Source organism: Notamacropus eugenii, chromosome 2 (assembly GCF_028372415.1).
Source record: "Notamacropus eugenii isolate mMacEug1 chromosome 2, mMacEug1.pri_v2, whole genome shotgun sequence".
Taxonomy (NCBI): Eukaryota; Metazoa; Chordata; class Mammalia; order Diprotodontia; family Macropodidae; genus Notamacropus; species Notamacropus eugenii.
The window spans coordinates 178,044,540-178,061,183 of record NC_092873.1 but is presented as its reverse complement, the minus strand read 5'-3'; the positions used below and the strand labels follow the sequence as shown (position 1 = coordinate 178,061,183).

The 16,644-nt window shown below is 35.3% G+C and overlaps 1 protein-coding gene across 4 annotated transcripts in view; it reads left to right on the top strand.

The window, feature by feature from the left end:
- The window catches only part of ASCC3 (activating signal cointegrator 1 complex subunit 3), a 400,644-nt gene that overhangs the window by 112,908 nt on the left and 271,092 nt on the right, over positions 1-16,644 (top strand). For all 4 annotated transcript variants that reach the window (XM_072642929.1, XM_072642932.1, XM_072642930.1 and 1 more), the window contains one exon: positions 13,613-13,777. In XM_072642929.1, the coding sequence (XP_072499030.1) occupies positions 13,613-13,777 (165 nt within the window). The remainder of the gene's footprint in view (positions 1-13,612; positions 13,778-16,644) is intronic.

The following is a 16,644-nucleotide window of genomic DNA, read 5'->3' as shown; positions in this document are numbered from 1 at the left end:
CATGTCACACAATCGGTTCCAAAGTTCTTAAGCACGACCTTGAGAGTATCCTTATATTGCTTCTTCTGACCACCATGTGAACGCTTACCCTGTGCGAGTCCTTCATAAAACGGTCTTTTTGGCAACCATACGTTGTGTATTTGAATAACATGGCCAGCCCATTGGAGTTGTGCTCTCTGAAACAATGTGAATGCTTGGCATTTTAGTTCATGTAAGGACCTCAGTGTCTGGTCCCTTAAACTGCCAGGTGTTCTTCAGAATGTTCCTAAGACATTTCAAATGGAAGTGATTCAGTTTCCTGGCGTGGTGCTGGTATACTCTCCATGTTTTCACAGTCATACAACAATGAGGTCAGTAGCATAACTCTGTACACCTTTGGTTTGGTAGTCAGTCAAATACCTCTTCTCTCCTTTACTTTTTTGGAGCCTCCCAAACACTGGCTAGCTCTGGCAATGCATGTGTCAACCTCATTGTCAATGTGTACATCCCTGGAAGTACACTACCAAGGTAAGTGAACTTACCCATGGCATTCAGAGCTTGTCCATTTGCTGTAACTAATGGTTTCATGTATGGATGGTGTGGTGGTGGCTGATGGAGCACCTGTGTTTTCTTGGTGTTAATTGTTAGCCCAAAATTAGCAGAGGCAGCAGAGAATTGATCCATACTTGGTTGCATTTCAGCTTCAGAGGCTGCATTGAATGTGCAATAATTTTCAAACAGAAAATCATGCACCAACACTCCCTCCACTTTAGTCTTGACTTGTAGCATTTTCAAGTTGAAGAATTTGCCATCAGTGCAGTAGTTGACCTTGATGCCGTATTCATCCTCATTGAAAGCATTTGCCAACATGACTGAAAACATCATGCTAAAAAGCATGGGAGCAGGCACACAGCCTTGTTGCGCTGCACTGATGACTGGGTCTGCATGAGAGCATTGTATACTATCTAGAACCTGGGCAAACATGCCATCATGAAATTGATGTACAATGCTGATGAACTTCTCTGGACAACCAAATTTTGACATAATTTTCCATAAGCCTTCATGACTAACAGTGTCAAAGGCCTTGGTCATGTCTACAAACATGAATTTACACATACATATGCATGCATACACACACACATGCACACACATAAACATAAATACGGACATATTCATTCATATGCATTTATGTAAGACTGTATTATGCTTATTTGTCCTCTATTTCTCAGGGTGGATAAGTTCTTCATAAGTCCAAATCTTTCCGTAGTTTTTCTAAATCCATCAGCTCATTTCCTACACCACATCAATATTCTGACCCAATACTGTAGTTATTTTAAATAGGCTAAAATAATATTGATTAATATAGCTGACATTCAGTTTCTCTATTTTTCTCTTTGGATGAAATCTATTGTAGTTTTAACTTTGTCTAAGATCATGATTCCTGCTTTTTTTCCCCTAATAAATTCTATTCGTGATCTTTATTTTGTGTTTGTGTGTATCTCTTATTTCCCTATCGCTCATGATTCCTCTACTTTACTTCTCCGTGCTGCCCTGTCCTCCTATCACTTAACCTACCCCCCTCCCAAGGATGTCTCCCTTATCCTCCCGGCTGCTTAGCATTTTCTGATCTGTTTTGTGTCACTCATTTCCTGTGGTTATAAATTAGAGTACAATTGTAAAGCAATTTGAAATGCTATTATTGAAGGTAGTTTATACATTCTCATGTATCCTTATAAATTTACCATGCAAATTATTCATATTTATTATGTCAATTTAAAAAATCGACTTCAGAAAAGCTTCATTTTTTTTATTTTTGTGATTTTTGAATATTCTAAACTGTATTTTTCCAGACTAACACATATGTATACACACACATATATAAATTTTTAAATATTGTTCCCATGTCAGTAATGCAAGAAACAAAATAAGATCATCATCCTTCTGTTTTCATTTTGAGTTTTCTTTGCTTTCTATTAAACTTCAGAAATATATTTTCAGTTTTAAGCCTACTAAATATGGTACTTTGAATCTTCAAAAATAGAATTTTTGTATCATATCCTGTGTTATATAAGAATATTAATTACAGTTATCCCTTTTACTTTGCAACTTTCCCCATCACAGTTTCAATATATTGCAAGTCAGCATAAAAAAATTAAATGAGAATTTTGGGAAAGTTTTGTGGAAGCTGCAGACAACTCTCAAAGGCCAGCAGATGACACAGAAAAAGTTTAGAAACCCAGAAACGCATAAAACATATGTATAATATTATATAATATGAACATATTTTATCTTTTAATACCATAATAATTCAGACTTCTCCTGTGGTATGAAGGGAGGGCCAAAAGTTTTTATGTGGGTTTTCCAGATCACAGAAGCTCCCTGATCCTTTATATCCCATGATATGGAAGGGATAACTGTACTTTAATATAGACTTGAATATTGTCTGAAGCCTTTTTTTTTTTTTTTGCTTAGACTTTTTGGGGTTGATATTTTCTCTCCATCTTAAAAGTCTAATCAGATCCACAGGAATTATAGAAAATTGTGGAAAGGCTTTCTTTTTTCTGTCTTTTTTTTTTTATTAAATTTATTTATTTAACTTTTAACATTCATTTTCACAAAATTTTGGGTTCCAAATTTTCTCCCCATTTGTCCCCTTCCCCCACCCCAAAACACCGAGCATTCTAATTGCCCCCATCACCAACCTGCCCTCTCTTCTATCATCCCTCCCTTCCCTTGTCCCCATCTTCTCTTTTGTGCTGTAGGGCCAGATAACTTTCTATATCCCATTACCTATATTTCTTATTTCCTAGTAGCAAGAATAGTACTCGACAGTTGTTCCTAAAACTTTGAGTTCCAACTTCTCTTCATCCCTCCCTCCCCACCCATTCCCTTTGGGAAGCCAAGCAATTCAATATAGGCCATACCTGTGTAGTTTTGCAAATGACTTCCATAATAGTCGTGTTGTGTAAGACTTAACTATATTTCCCTCCATCCTATCCTGCCCCCCATTGCTTCTATTCTCTCTTTTGATCCTGTCCCTCCCCAAGAGTGTTGACTTCAAATTGCTCCCTCCTCCCACTCCCCTCCCTTCTGTCATCCCCCCCACCCTACTTATCCCCTTCTCCCCCACTTTCCTGTATTGAAAGATAGGTTTTCATACCAAAATGAGTGTGCATTTTATTCCTTCCTTTAGTGGAATGTGATGAGAGTAAACTTCATGTTTTTCTCTCATCTCCCCTCTTTTTCCCTCCACTAAAAAATCTTTTACTTGCCTCTTTTATGAGAGATAATTTGCCCCATTCCATTTCTCCCTTTCTCCTCCCAGTGTATTTCTCTCTCACCGCTTAATTTCATTTTTTTTAAGATATGATCCCATCCTATTCAATTCACTCTGTGCTGTGTGTGTGTGTGTGTGTGTGTGTGTGTGTGTGTGTGTGTGTGTAATCCCACCCACTACCCAGATACTGAGAAAAGTTTCAAGAGTTACAAATATTGTCTTTCCATGTAGGAATGTAAACAGTTCAACTTTAGTAAGTCCCTTATGACTTCTCTTTGCTGTTTACCTTTTCATGCTTCTCTTCATTCTTGTGTTTGAAAGTCAAATTTTCTTTTCAGCTCTGGTCTTTTCATCAAGAATGCTTGAAAGTCTTCGATTTCATTGAAAGACCATTTTTTCCCCTGAAGTTTTATACTCAGTTTTGCTGGGTAGGTGATTCTTGGTTTTAGTCCTAGTTCCTTTGACTTCTGGAATATCCTATTCCATGCCCTTCGATCCCCTAATGTAGAAGCTGCTAGATCTTGTGTTATCCTGATTGTATTTCCACAGTACTTGAATTGTTTCTTTCTAGCTGCTTGCAATATTTTCTGCTTAACCAGGGAACTCTGGAATTTGGCCACAATGTTCCTAGGAGTTTCTCTTTTTTGGATCTCTTTCAGGTGGTGATCAGTGGATTCCTTGAATACTTATTTTGCCCTCTGGTTCTAGAATCTCAGGGCAGTTTTCCTTGATAATTTAATGAAAGATGATGTCTAGGCTCTTTTTTTGATCATGGCTTTCAGGTCCCATAATTTTTAAATTGTCTCTCCTGGATCTATTTTCCAGGTCATTTGTTTTTGCAATGGGATATTTCGCATTCTCTTCCATTTTTTCATTCTTTTGGTTTTGTTTTGTGATTTCTTGGTTTCTCATAAAGTCATTAGCCTCCATCTGTTCCATTCTAATTTTGAAAGAACTATTTTCTTCAGTGAGCTTTTGAACCTCCTTTTCCATTTGGCTAATTCTGCTTTTGAAAGCATTCTTCTCCTCATTGACTTTTTGAACCTCTTTTGCCAGTTGAATTAGCCTATTTTTCAAGGTGTTATTTTCTTCAGCACTTTTTTGGGTCTCCTTTAGCAAGGTGTTGACCTACTTGTCATGCTTTACTTGCATCTCTCTAATTTTCTTCCCAGTTTTTCCTTCACCTCTCTTACTTGATTTTGAAAATCTTTTTTGAGCTCTTCCATGGCCTGAGCCCATAGTATATTTATTTTGGATATGCGGGATACAGAAGCCTTGACTTCTGTGTCTTTCCCTGATGGTAAGCATTGTTCTTCCTCATCAGAAAGGAAGGGAGGAGATATCTGTTCACCAAGAAAGTAACCTTCTATAGTCTTATTTTTTTTCCCTTTTGTGGGCATTTTCCCAGCCAGTGACTTGACTTCTGAGTTTTCTTTCCACCCCCACCTTGCCTCCAGATCTGCCCAGCCAGTGCTTGGGGTCTGAGATTCAGATGCAGCTCCCCAGGCTCAGGGCTTTCAGCGGGGACAGGGCTGCTATTCAGTGTGAGATTAAATTCAGGTGCTCAGGTGGGGGCAGGGACACCACACGGGACTCAGTTCCCTCAGGGGGTTTATGAGGAGACCTTCAACAATGGATCTGAGCTCCGCCTGCTTGGGGAGACCCTGTCTGCTGCCGCCCCCGCCGCTGCCTCCTGAGGGGGCCCGAGCCACGGGGACACCCCACTCCCCTCTCACTGGCCAAAAAGACTCTCTCACCGACCCTTGTTACCTACAGGTGGAGGGACTTGCGCGGCTGCTGGAGATTCTGTCCCTGAAGCCAGCTCTGATCTGCTCCTCCTGGTGCCATGCAGCCAAGGCAGGGCTGGGCTCAGCTCCAGGTCCAGTGCGCGACGGACCTTTGATGTCTGTTTTCAGGTCTCTGGAACAGAAATCTCATCTGCTCCATTGTTCTGTGGCTTCTGCTGCTCCAGAATTTGTTGGGAGTTCTTCTTTACAGATATTTTATGGGCTGTGGGTTCGGAGCTAGCATGTGTGTGTCTTTCTACTCTGCCATCTTGGCTCCGCCCCCTGTCTGTCTTTTCTCTAAGGATCTGAAGCCATATTTGTAACAAAATAAAAAAGAGAGGAGAAGAGGAGCAGCTAGGTGGCTCAGTGAATAAAGGACCAGTCTGAAGTCAGGAAGATAAGTTCAAATCTAGCCTCAGACACTTGACACTTACTAGCTGTGTGATCCTGGGCAAATCACTTAACCCTAATTGTGGAGAGAAGTAGAGAAGAGCAGTTCAGCAAAGCTAATTCTTAATCACATCAGTTTAGTTTGGCAGTATATAAATTGATTCACACTTTTACCCATTTCTGCAAAGAAGATAAGGGGGATGTATTTGTAGCCAAATGTCATAATTACATAACAGTCCATTTGAGTTTTTAATTTTTAAAAAAATCTACATTGTTATAATTATTGTGTCTATTTTTCCCCATAGTTTCTAATTCACTTTGTATCTGTTCATCCAATTTTTCCTTCACATGCTTCTCAAAATCCTTATTCATATTTCTTATGAGAGTAATATTTCATTAAATTCACGTATCATAATTTGTTTAGCCATTCTTTAAACTTTGTTTCTGGATTTTTGCTGTTACAAAAAGTACTGCTATGAAATATTTTGGTGCAAATGTGACCTTTTTTTTCTCTCTTTAATCTCTTTGAGTTACGTGCCTTAAAATGAATTCTCTTGCTAAAAGCATATGAGCCTTTTTGTTATTTTTAATAGTATAATTCTGATTCATTTTCTACAATGACTGGGCAATATCATATCTACATAATTAATCAGCAAATCAATTCATCAGTATTTTTTAAGGATCTAATGTAAGGGTTCTTAGCCTTTTTTTTTCTCATGAACCTCTAGTCGGGTGAAACTTTTAAACCCCTTGTTCTGAGAATAAGGTTTATAAATTTTAAAGTGAAATCCATAGAATGAGAAAGGAAGTCAGTTATAATGTAATATAAAAATTAAAATGTTACAAAAAACAAGTTCATGGACCACAGGTTAAGAACCTCTGAATTCTGCCATGTTCAAGGCACTGTACTACAGGTGCTAACTAGACAAGTGTTAATATACTCATTAGTGAAATGGAAGTTTGGTAGAGGGAGTAGGTTTTGAGGGGGAAAATGAGTTTTGTTTTGGGTATAGAGAGAAAAGAGATGCCCTCCCATGATAAAATGAATAGTCCAATAGCATGAATATCTACAAAAGTAATCTGAAAAACAATGATATGAGAGAAAAATCGAGAGACAGTAGTATCAGGAAAATCTAGGGAGGAGGTAGTGTGCTTCAGAGAGGTCAAGAATTTTTGCATATGTTCTGCATAAAACTATATATATATATATATATATATATATATATATATATATATATATATATATATATATATATATATATATGTCCCTGATAGGGACTTTTATTTCTGTCTTTGTATCTTCAGTGTCTGCCATGGTGCTAGGTACTTAGTAGGTGCTTAATAAATGCTTGTTGATTGATTATAAAATGCTTTTTTCATGTTGCATCACTGAAAGAAGTTTCTCTACAAAAATTAAATCATAAAGCTGGTCCAAAAAGGAAAAAAAAAATCCCTGTGAGGAAGGATGGGGCCTGTGGTAAATCCTTTTAAAGATAATGAAAGAGAAGCTCAATAAAGGTAAATTACTTATGATGACCACACATCTTGCAAGTTGTAGAGCTGTCCTCTGAAGCCAAGTCTTTTTTTGTATTTCAACATGTTGTTTTTGCTTTCACAAAAAATAAAGATTAAGAAGAAAAATGCATGCTTTTACCTATTTGGTAAAAACTATCCTGTGTTTTTAATTAATTTATTTTCTTTTAGCAATACTATTTTCTGTCCCTCCCATCTTACAATTTTTTTATTATTGTAATTGCCTTTTGTACTGTGTGTCTAAGATTATATATGGTTTCTGGCTAGGGTGACCAAAGGAAATTATGAAGATGAATCACAAAGAGTGGATGATAGAAGTTAGTAGCCTGGGAATATTTAACCCAATTATAAACTAATCATAGAGGGTCTTATTAGTTGTGAACTTACTCATCTATAATTATAAGCCTCTAGCAGTATATACAAAAGATTATCCGCGGTGATTAAGTTGAATTTACATTAGGAATTCAGATTTGGTTTAACACTGGGTAAACTATAAATATGATAGTGCACATCAACAACACAAAGTTAAAATCACTTGATTCTATGACTAAATGCAGAAGAGGCTTTTAAGAAAATAAAACGTGTTAAAAATATTAGAAAGTTCAGGCATTATAGCACACACCTAATACCCTGGCTATTAAGGAGAATGGGACTGACATATCTCTTGAATTGGGAGTTTCTGAGCTTCTGTGGGCTAAGCCAATTGAGTATCCACACCGAGATCAGCATCTATATAGTAAGTCCCTGGGAGAAGGGGACACCAAGTTGCCTAAAGAAAGACAGCTTGGCCCACATTTCAAACAGAGCAGATCAAAGCTCCTGTGCCATTCACTAGTAGAATTGGGTCTGTAGTTTTAGCCTGGGCTAAGTAGTGAGACCCAGTCTTTAAAAATTAATAAAAACACCAGAAAGCTTAAGAATAAATTGATCTTTTTAAACAATATAAATTAAAAACAAGAACTATCCTTTCTAATGGAAAAACACTATAGAGGATTTTTCACTAAAGACAAGGGGTAAAGCAAAAATGTCCATTGTTACCACTGTTATTTAATAGAGGTCCAAAAATGATGCCTGTAACAAAACAAAACAGATATAGAGGAGCAGAGTATTTTACATATATTATCTCATTTGATCACAACAACCCTGTGAATTAGATACTATAAACATTATTATCCTCATTGTAAAACTGAGGACACTGAGGCTTCCTTTAGTGACTCATCCATGTTTAAACAGCTAGTAAATATTTTAGGTGGGATCAGAATCCAAATCTTTTTGACCTCAAGTTCAGCCTGCTTTCCACTACTCTACTCTGCAAAACTCTTTGAACCTGTGTACCCAAGTTGATAGGAGACTAGAAAGATTTATCAGGAAACATAATCATTGTCATGGATAGTATGTTTTCATTTCAGTATTAATTGGTGAGAAGAACTATGTATATATCTGTTTAAAAGTTTTCAGTCTTTCAGTGTTTTAGAAGGAAAACTAGAATTTATTCATATTTATGTCTTTAAAATAGAAGTTCCTAAATGTAACTAACTTATAAATAAAAACAACAAATAAATGAATAAAAAGAACTACTAACTAGTTCTTTTATATTTAAATAATTTACCATTATAGCTCCTACTATTAGCCTATAAATAATTTGAAAGGTACAGGCTTATTTTTCTTAATAGGCTCTCAGTGACACAGTTGGTGTTTTGCTAGACTTAGGAAACCTGAATTCAAATCCTGCCTCAGGCACTTATAAACTATGTGAACCTGGGTGAGTCATTTAACCTCTTTGTGCCTTGGTTTCCTTTCCTGTAAAATGGAGATAATAATAGTACCTACCTCAGCACTTATTGTAAGGATCAAATGAGATAATATATAAAGTTCTCACAAACTTTAAAGTGCTATATAACTGCTAACTGTTATTAGATTAGTAAATAATAACTTATAATGCCTATCTGGATAATAACATTTTGATGGAGTAGCATTGGTATTGCCCAATGAAAATATTTATATGTGTCTAAATAACCCTGGGCAAATCTGTCCACTATAAACCAAACCATTGCCATGTGGGTGACAGAGAAGACAGAGTTTGCCGTAGACAAAAGAACTGGTCAGGGATGAGATTATGCCCCAGAATTCCATTTGGAAGTGTGAAAAGAGAAGATGGGTAATTACTGGCTGAGTCATTCATACCTGACTCTTCTGTTGCTATCTATTGGGTTGAAATCCTGGAACACTTATTATCTTGCAAGTAGTAATTTCATAGAAATGAGGCTAGAATTCTGTATAGTTTTTACCTTGTAAAATTAATAGTTGATATCTAGAATTTTTTGTGCTATCCTCTGCTTTAGAAAATTAGAAAGTGACAAAAACTGCAAATTATTTGAACATAATAAAATTCCATGTATTATTAATCTTAATAGATATAAAATAGTTATTAATTTAATAACTTAGTTTAATTAACTTTTCACTAAGTTTGTTAACAATAAAAGGGAATATGCCTTTTACTTTTAGCTCTCAAACCTTTTAACTAAGAGAGGTCTTTTTTAATATGTGTTCATTTTCAAAGTATAGGTTGCATTTAGTATTTTCCTATTTCTTAATTTCGGAATTGATGTTTTAATTATATCTGCTTTTCTAACAGATAATAGAAACTATGAAAAATGTAAAAATACTATTAACATACATATCTAAGTATGTATATGTATACACACATGTATTTGTATATGTGATTACATGTCTGCACACACATACATAGCTCCATAAACATACATACGTACACATGGTAGAGGGGAGAGAGAACAACAGATGACGAGCTTTCTTTTTCTTTTGACCTAAATGCAGTTGCATATCTAAGCAGACCTCATAAGTCAAAATACTCTTGTACCTGAATATTTTCCAATTAATTTTATTTATTAATCATTAATTGAAAGCTGTCATCCTTGACCTAAATATAAATAGATCATACTTCAGAAATTTTAATGCTCTCTATGTCTGCTTGTGTGTGCGCATGTATGCAAATCAAAAGCAGAGGAAGAAAAATTTTAAAGTGCAAAGGAGGAGATCATTCATACTAAGGTAGATAGATGGATGGATGGATGGATAGATAGATATTCATTTTAGCATTCCCAGAATCAGGTATGTAGTGAACATTTTTATTAGATATATTTAGAGCTATTGGCTTCATTGTTGACACTGGTATATCAAGGAGTAGTCTACCCATAATAAGTGAGAATATAGCTTCATACACTGGTATGACATTTTAGATTTAATCTGTCTGTTACATTATTTAGAACTGTTTGATTTTACAGGTTAAATGAAATGTGTATGTCTTATAATGTAAACCTGGATTTTGAAAAGTTTGTAAAGCTATTCTGTCTCATCTACAATTGTAGCTATTCAATGTGACAATTAACTCAGATATGACCGTTTTTAACCTAGGAACTACACTCCAACAACTACTATTATTTTTTTATATCAAATTAGGTGTTCTTTTGATGTTATTCTTAAACATTATCTTATACACATATGTATATAATTATTTTCTCATAGTTTTGCTATGTTTTGTCTGTTAGACAATTAGAATGTGAATTCTTTGGCATCAGGGACCACCTTTTCACATAGTTAAGTGTTTAATGAATGCTTTTTATTATTTATTCATTCATTTATATTTCTCTTGAATACAACAAGTCTTCTTGATTAGAAAATGTACAAGGAGGGAAAGGGAAACAAACATTTATTAGACATCTAGTATATGCCAGGCACTTTGCTCAATGCTTTACAAATATTATCTCATTTGATATTTACAACAATGCTATGAGGTAGGTGCTTCTTATTCCTATTTTTAGTTGAGATAGGGGAAGCTAAATGACTATAGAGTCACACAGGTATTAAATATCTGAGATGAAATTTAAACTCATGTCTTCCTCACTCCAAGTCATTGCACCACCTAACTGCCTGGTGTAAAAAGAATCAGTCTGTCCATCTAATAGTAGTGATGTGCTTGGGTATGTCTATGTTAGAAACAGGTCATGCTACAATAAGTGACTGTGGATCCTTTAGTAATTTGAGAGTGCTTTTGGTAGGATATAATTGTTTCTTTGTAGAATATTTATTGACTGTGATGTATGTTGTATAAATGGTTTTCAAAATGGAATGTCACAAAAGTTTACTACCTTATCCCAACTAGGTAGTATTTCATAACTTCTTAGATGTTTTTCTTTTACTTTTCACTTATCTCCCTCATCTGATGTGTACTCTATCAATTCCCCTACAAGATAAAATACCATATGTATTAAAAAACAGTTTTGATTTACTTTTTTGTCTACTAGATGGAGGACCTAATTTAAGAATTCTCTGGGAAGTTATCATTTTCAGGGATCTTACTGCAAGTGTCAGTTCCTCCCCTTCTGGCCCCCTCCTTATTATCATTATAATATATATTTAGATGATTCTCATCTGTTTGTCCACTCTGTGATGGAAGGCATGATTTTATAATTCTAATTTGTTTCAAAAACAGAAAAATAGATACAGCATTTTAATCTTATGTGGTTTTTATATAAATGTGACCAGTGTTATGTACTTCCACAACAACAGTAACTAAAGGAAAATTTCATCTTTCTAATTAAAGGAATTTATTCTTGCTCTTGTGATCTTACTGCCATAGTTCATTAGGAAGTAGACATATGGCATATGATCTGATATGAGTACAGATGTGATATAGCTCCCATGGCAGAGTAAATTGTATACTATACTCCATATAATAATCACTAATCTTTTCAAATAGCGTTATTCAGCAGGCAAGTACATGTCTTTAAGGCCTATTCCTATTCTATAGTTTGTTTAATTTCATCTTAATCCTTTAGCTTTGACACATATCTTTTCTTTTCACTTTCTCCTTGTAAGACAGATAAACATAGCACACTTGAGGGCTGCTAGCACAGGTTCACTCTTGATTTGGTCAGACAGGAAAGACACTAAAAAGGGGTTAATAATCTTACTTTATTCTAGTTTAGTTTTCTCTGAAGATAACTGCTCATAATGAGAGCACAAGCTCCTAATTCCCTAATCACCGTTCACACAGGGGCCAGTGAGAAGGGGAGGGCAACTGCCACTACATCTCGATGGGGTCAGTTGACATGAACACAACTTGTGCATCCCCTGTATCCCCTCAAGCCTCAGTGGGGGCCAGTTGAGGCAAACACAGATTCCCCCCAACCCTTGATGGGGGCCGATCAAGGCACGCACAGCATTCCAACTTGTGCATTCAACCCTAAGGTTCCCCTCAAGCCTCATTGGGGATCAGTTGAGGCCCACATAGCATTTGTGCATTCAACCCTAAGGGTTCCCCCAAGTCTCAGTGGGGGCCAGTTGAGGCACAGACAGCATTTGTGCGTTCAACCCTAAGAGTTCCCCATTCACTATCTAGTGACCACCTATTTTATAAACCAACAGACAAAGACACTTTGCCAGCAATAGCCTCACAAGTTTACATCACCTCATCCCTGTATCTCACTGTGCAGCTGCAGTGGATGTATTATTTATCATTATATAACTATGTGAAAGTGTGGTGGAGATGTTTTGAATCATAACTGTGGGAATATATCTAATACTTGGCAACTGTTGATTGTTATGACTATGGATCCTAGGAAACTGAACTCTGAGAAATAATAATAAAAATGCACTTTACACACACTAAAATCCACGTTACACTAAAATTCACCTTACATACACTCCCTTTACAGATTTGGTGGTGGAAGTAATTTACATTTAATCAATTATTTTTTGACATGCATGTTGTTTTGCAATATAATAGTTCATATACAACGTGTATGTATTTTAGGGATAAGTTCCTTTTGTAACAGTAGACTCCAGCAAAATCCTTCTGTACGTTTTAGAGTCGTGATGGCAACCTGTATTCTTAACCAAGTAGAATTCAAGCTCTGGTAAGATTGTACCTAGCTGGGAAGACTTTTTAAGTACAGACTTCAGTATAGGTTTTATTTCTGTTGTCTAAGAGTTATGTAACTAAATTTGGAGAGGATATATGCAGTTATTTTTGTCTACAATAATTCTCAAAGACAGTCTATAAAATTCTAACAGGTGGCATAGTAGCATATACCATTATAATCAGAATATTAATGAAAATTTAAAATGGATTCTTGGATTTTTTTCTTTTTTTTTTTTGCTTAAAGTGATAGCAAGTAAATGTTTAGAACATGGCAATTATTTTGCTTTCTTTCAGTCATGTAGTTAAATTGCATTTTGGCTTAATCAAGATATCAACATTCTCAAAGCTATAGTGTTATCATATTCCAATGACAGGAAAACCTTGTTTACAGAGTTAAATTTGCATCTAAATATGAAGGCCGGAAGCAAACTTTTGTTTATAAGGCCTTTAGAATTTGATGAGTGTGTATATATATCTTGTGTGTGTGCGTGTGTGTGTGTACACACACATGATGTAGAATTTAAAGACATTTTAACATATCCTAAATTTTTCCCTCATGACTATTAGGTTTTATTTAAAGGTAGCCAGTATTACTGAATTATGGGTGACAAAATGCTATTCACTTATAATAATAAGACAGTATTTAGTACAAGTTAATGAGAATTGTTCTTCCCTTTGATTGAATTTTTTCCTGCTCCTTTACAGATGCTTGTAACTACCCCTGAAAAATGGGATGTAGTAACAAGAAAGAGTGTTGGAGATGTAGCCCTTTCCCAACTTGTAAAGCTCCTGATTCTTGATGAAGTACATCTGCTGCATGAAGATAGAGGACCTGTATTGGAAAGCCTAGTTGCACGAACCTTACGACAGGTAAGAGAAAGTAATTTCATTTCAGATATTCATTTGGTAATTGAATGATTTTGATTATTTGAAATGGATTTATTGTTATTTGCACTGACATGATTTCCCTTACTACAAATAGCAACACCTTCATGTATATTGGAAAAACACATTAATATGTATCATTTAATAAAGACAATAGTCATTTTACTATAAAGAAATATAAGAATATTTTCTATTTGTCTAACACTTGAATCAATTTTCCATTTTCTAAGTACTTTTCATCATCTGTTTTCTAAATATTTTTTGTCATCTAAGATAGAACAAAATTTAAATTATTTAACAAAGTAAAATATTGACTTGGCAAAATAGAAATTTATTATATCACTTTAAAGAAATGACCCCTCTGATTCAGATTTGTAAGAAAAAAAGACAATATCCATTTGATAAACAAGGGATATGAATAGGCATTTTTCAGGGAAAGAAATACAAACTATAAATAGCCACCTTTAGGGAAATGCAAATTAAAACGGCCTCAAGGGCCCTCGTATCCTTTAGATTGGTAAAGTTGCCAAAAAAAAAAAAAGTAAGTGATAAATACTAGAGGATCTTTGTGAAAACAGACATATTCATGTGCTCTTGGTAGAGCTTTGAACTGGTACCATTATTATGAAAAGCAGTTTAGAATTATGCCATAAAAGCTATTAAAATGTGCATACTCTTTGACCCAGCTATATCACCTAATAGGTCTGTATATAAAAGAGGTCAAAGAATGAAAAAAAGGGCCCATATGCACAAAGATAATTATAGGAACTTACTTTACCAAAATTGGTAAAATTTTGAGCATGCTAATCAATTGGAGAGTGCCTGAACAAATTATGTTATAAATGTGATGGAATACTATTTGTACTCTGAGAAATGATAAAGGAGTGATTTCAGAAAAACTTGGAAAGTCTGATGCAAAGGGAAGTGAACAGAACCCAGAGAAAAAAATTATTCAGTAATAATATTGTAAAGATGAGCAACTTTGAAAGATTTAGGAACTTTGCTGAATATAATGACCAGTCACCATACCAGGGAATTCATAATCAAACATGTCTCCCCTTTGAGAATTGATTAGAAGAGATGCACTCAGTGCAGATTGAGACATTTTTTGGACATGGACATTTCAGAAATTTATTTTGCTTAACTCTACACATTTGTAAGTTTTTTCCCCCCATTGCCACTGAGTGGGAGATTTTTTTTTTTGCTTTCTTAATGGGGTTGAAGGAGAAAGAGCTGAGAGGGAAAGAAGGCAGACTTTTGTGGATTGAAAATATTTAATCTGGAAAACAATAAAGATAGGGATCTTCTAAATTGTTATAAAGTACTCATGTTGTTGTGGTACTTGGAAACTGAGTTTGGTCTTTTAGTTTATTTATTATTCCCTTCATTCTTTCCTCATCACAAACAAAATGAAACTCAGTGGCTCAATAGATTAATTTTATTTTATCTGTGTAACATGAATTTGATTGAATGTGAAAAAAGGAACCTGTAACCTACCATGAGATTATGCTTCTGGTTTTCTAGAAAATGTTTTCAGATTTACAGGTTGCAAACATTGTAATGATTCCTGATGACTATGATGTTATATTCAGGCTATTGTATTGTATGCTGCAGACCCTTTCTTTAAAGTAAGAAATCATGTAAAGAATTATTAATATGTTAGCAGAGACTTAAAACAAGCCTGATGAAACCCATGACAAAATTCACACTAGTTTATATAGTAAAACTGTACGTGCACCCACAGACTTCAATTTATAAATGGGCTTCATTCTAAAAGTTTGTTTTTAGGTTAGTTATTTGTAATTTAAGCAGTAGAAATGTTGTTGGTTATTTTCTCAAGCAAACTCATAAAAGGCATAATGTAGAAATATTGGACATTTACAAGGAATATAATAATACCAAAGAATGTTGAATTCCAATAAGCTCAAAAAAAGGGAAAAAGTAATATATTAAATTTTGGTGCTTAAGAAAAGTCTGTTTAATAATTCATTTCAACAAGCAAGTATTAAGTGTCTACTATATGACCAGGTATCCTTATACTGGGATGGGGGTGGAGCAAAGTGGTGGCAGTTTGTGCACAAATAAATAGATTCAAAGTTTAATTGTGGCTAGGGATTAGAGATACACTAACACTTGGGAGAATCAGGAATGCCTTTTATTGGAGGTTGTACTTGGCCTGAATTTGGTGGGGAACTAGGGATACTTATCAGTAAGTAGTAGTTAAATACCTTCTAACTTGTCAGGCTCTGTGCTTCTAGGGTTCAAAGTGAGGAAGAAAAAGCATTTCAGACTTGGGTAACTTTCTGGACAAAGGCACAGAAATGGAAAACGTATCAGTTCTACACTTACTTATGAAGTCATAATTTTTAGAGACAAAGAACATTTTACTAGTTGTTAGTCAAAAGCCATGACTCCCCAAGACATGGATAGTAACTTGGTTCATTACAAGAGAAAGGCATATGCATATGGGGACTCCTTATACTAAAAAACCTGTGATACAGACTGATCCTTGGATTATGGGGTACAGCAAAAAGGGAAGATCACATGGGAGAAGTGGAGGGCAATCCCCTCCCAAATGGCAGTGGCATAGGAAAAAGGGAACAATGGGAAAGGGGAAGCAAGAGGGAACAGGAGGATTGGGAATGTCAGACCATAGGAGAAAGATGTTTTGCTTATTTGAAAGGATCTCAGCTGCATAAAAAGTTTATTAGTCTGGGCTACTGTCTAGAGCCAGTTTTGGAGCCTACTTGGCTTCAAGAGCACTGAGAATTTTATCTAGTTCAGTTGTAAAAAATCACAGTTACGTTAATTTGAGGGTGGCTTCATCTCTGGGAAGTAGGGCAACTCAAGAA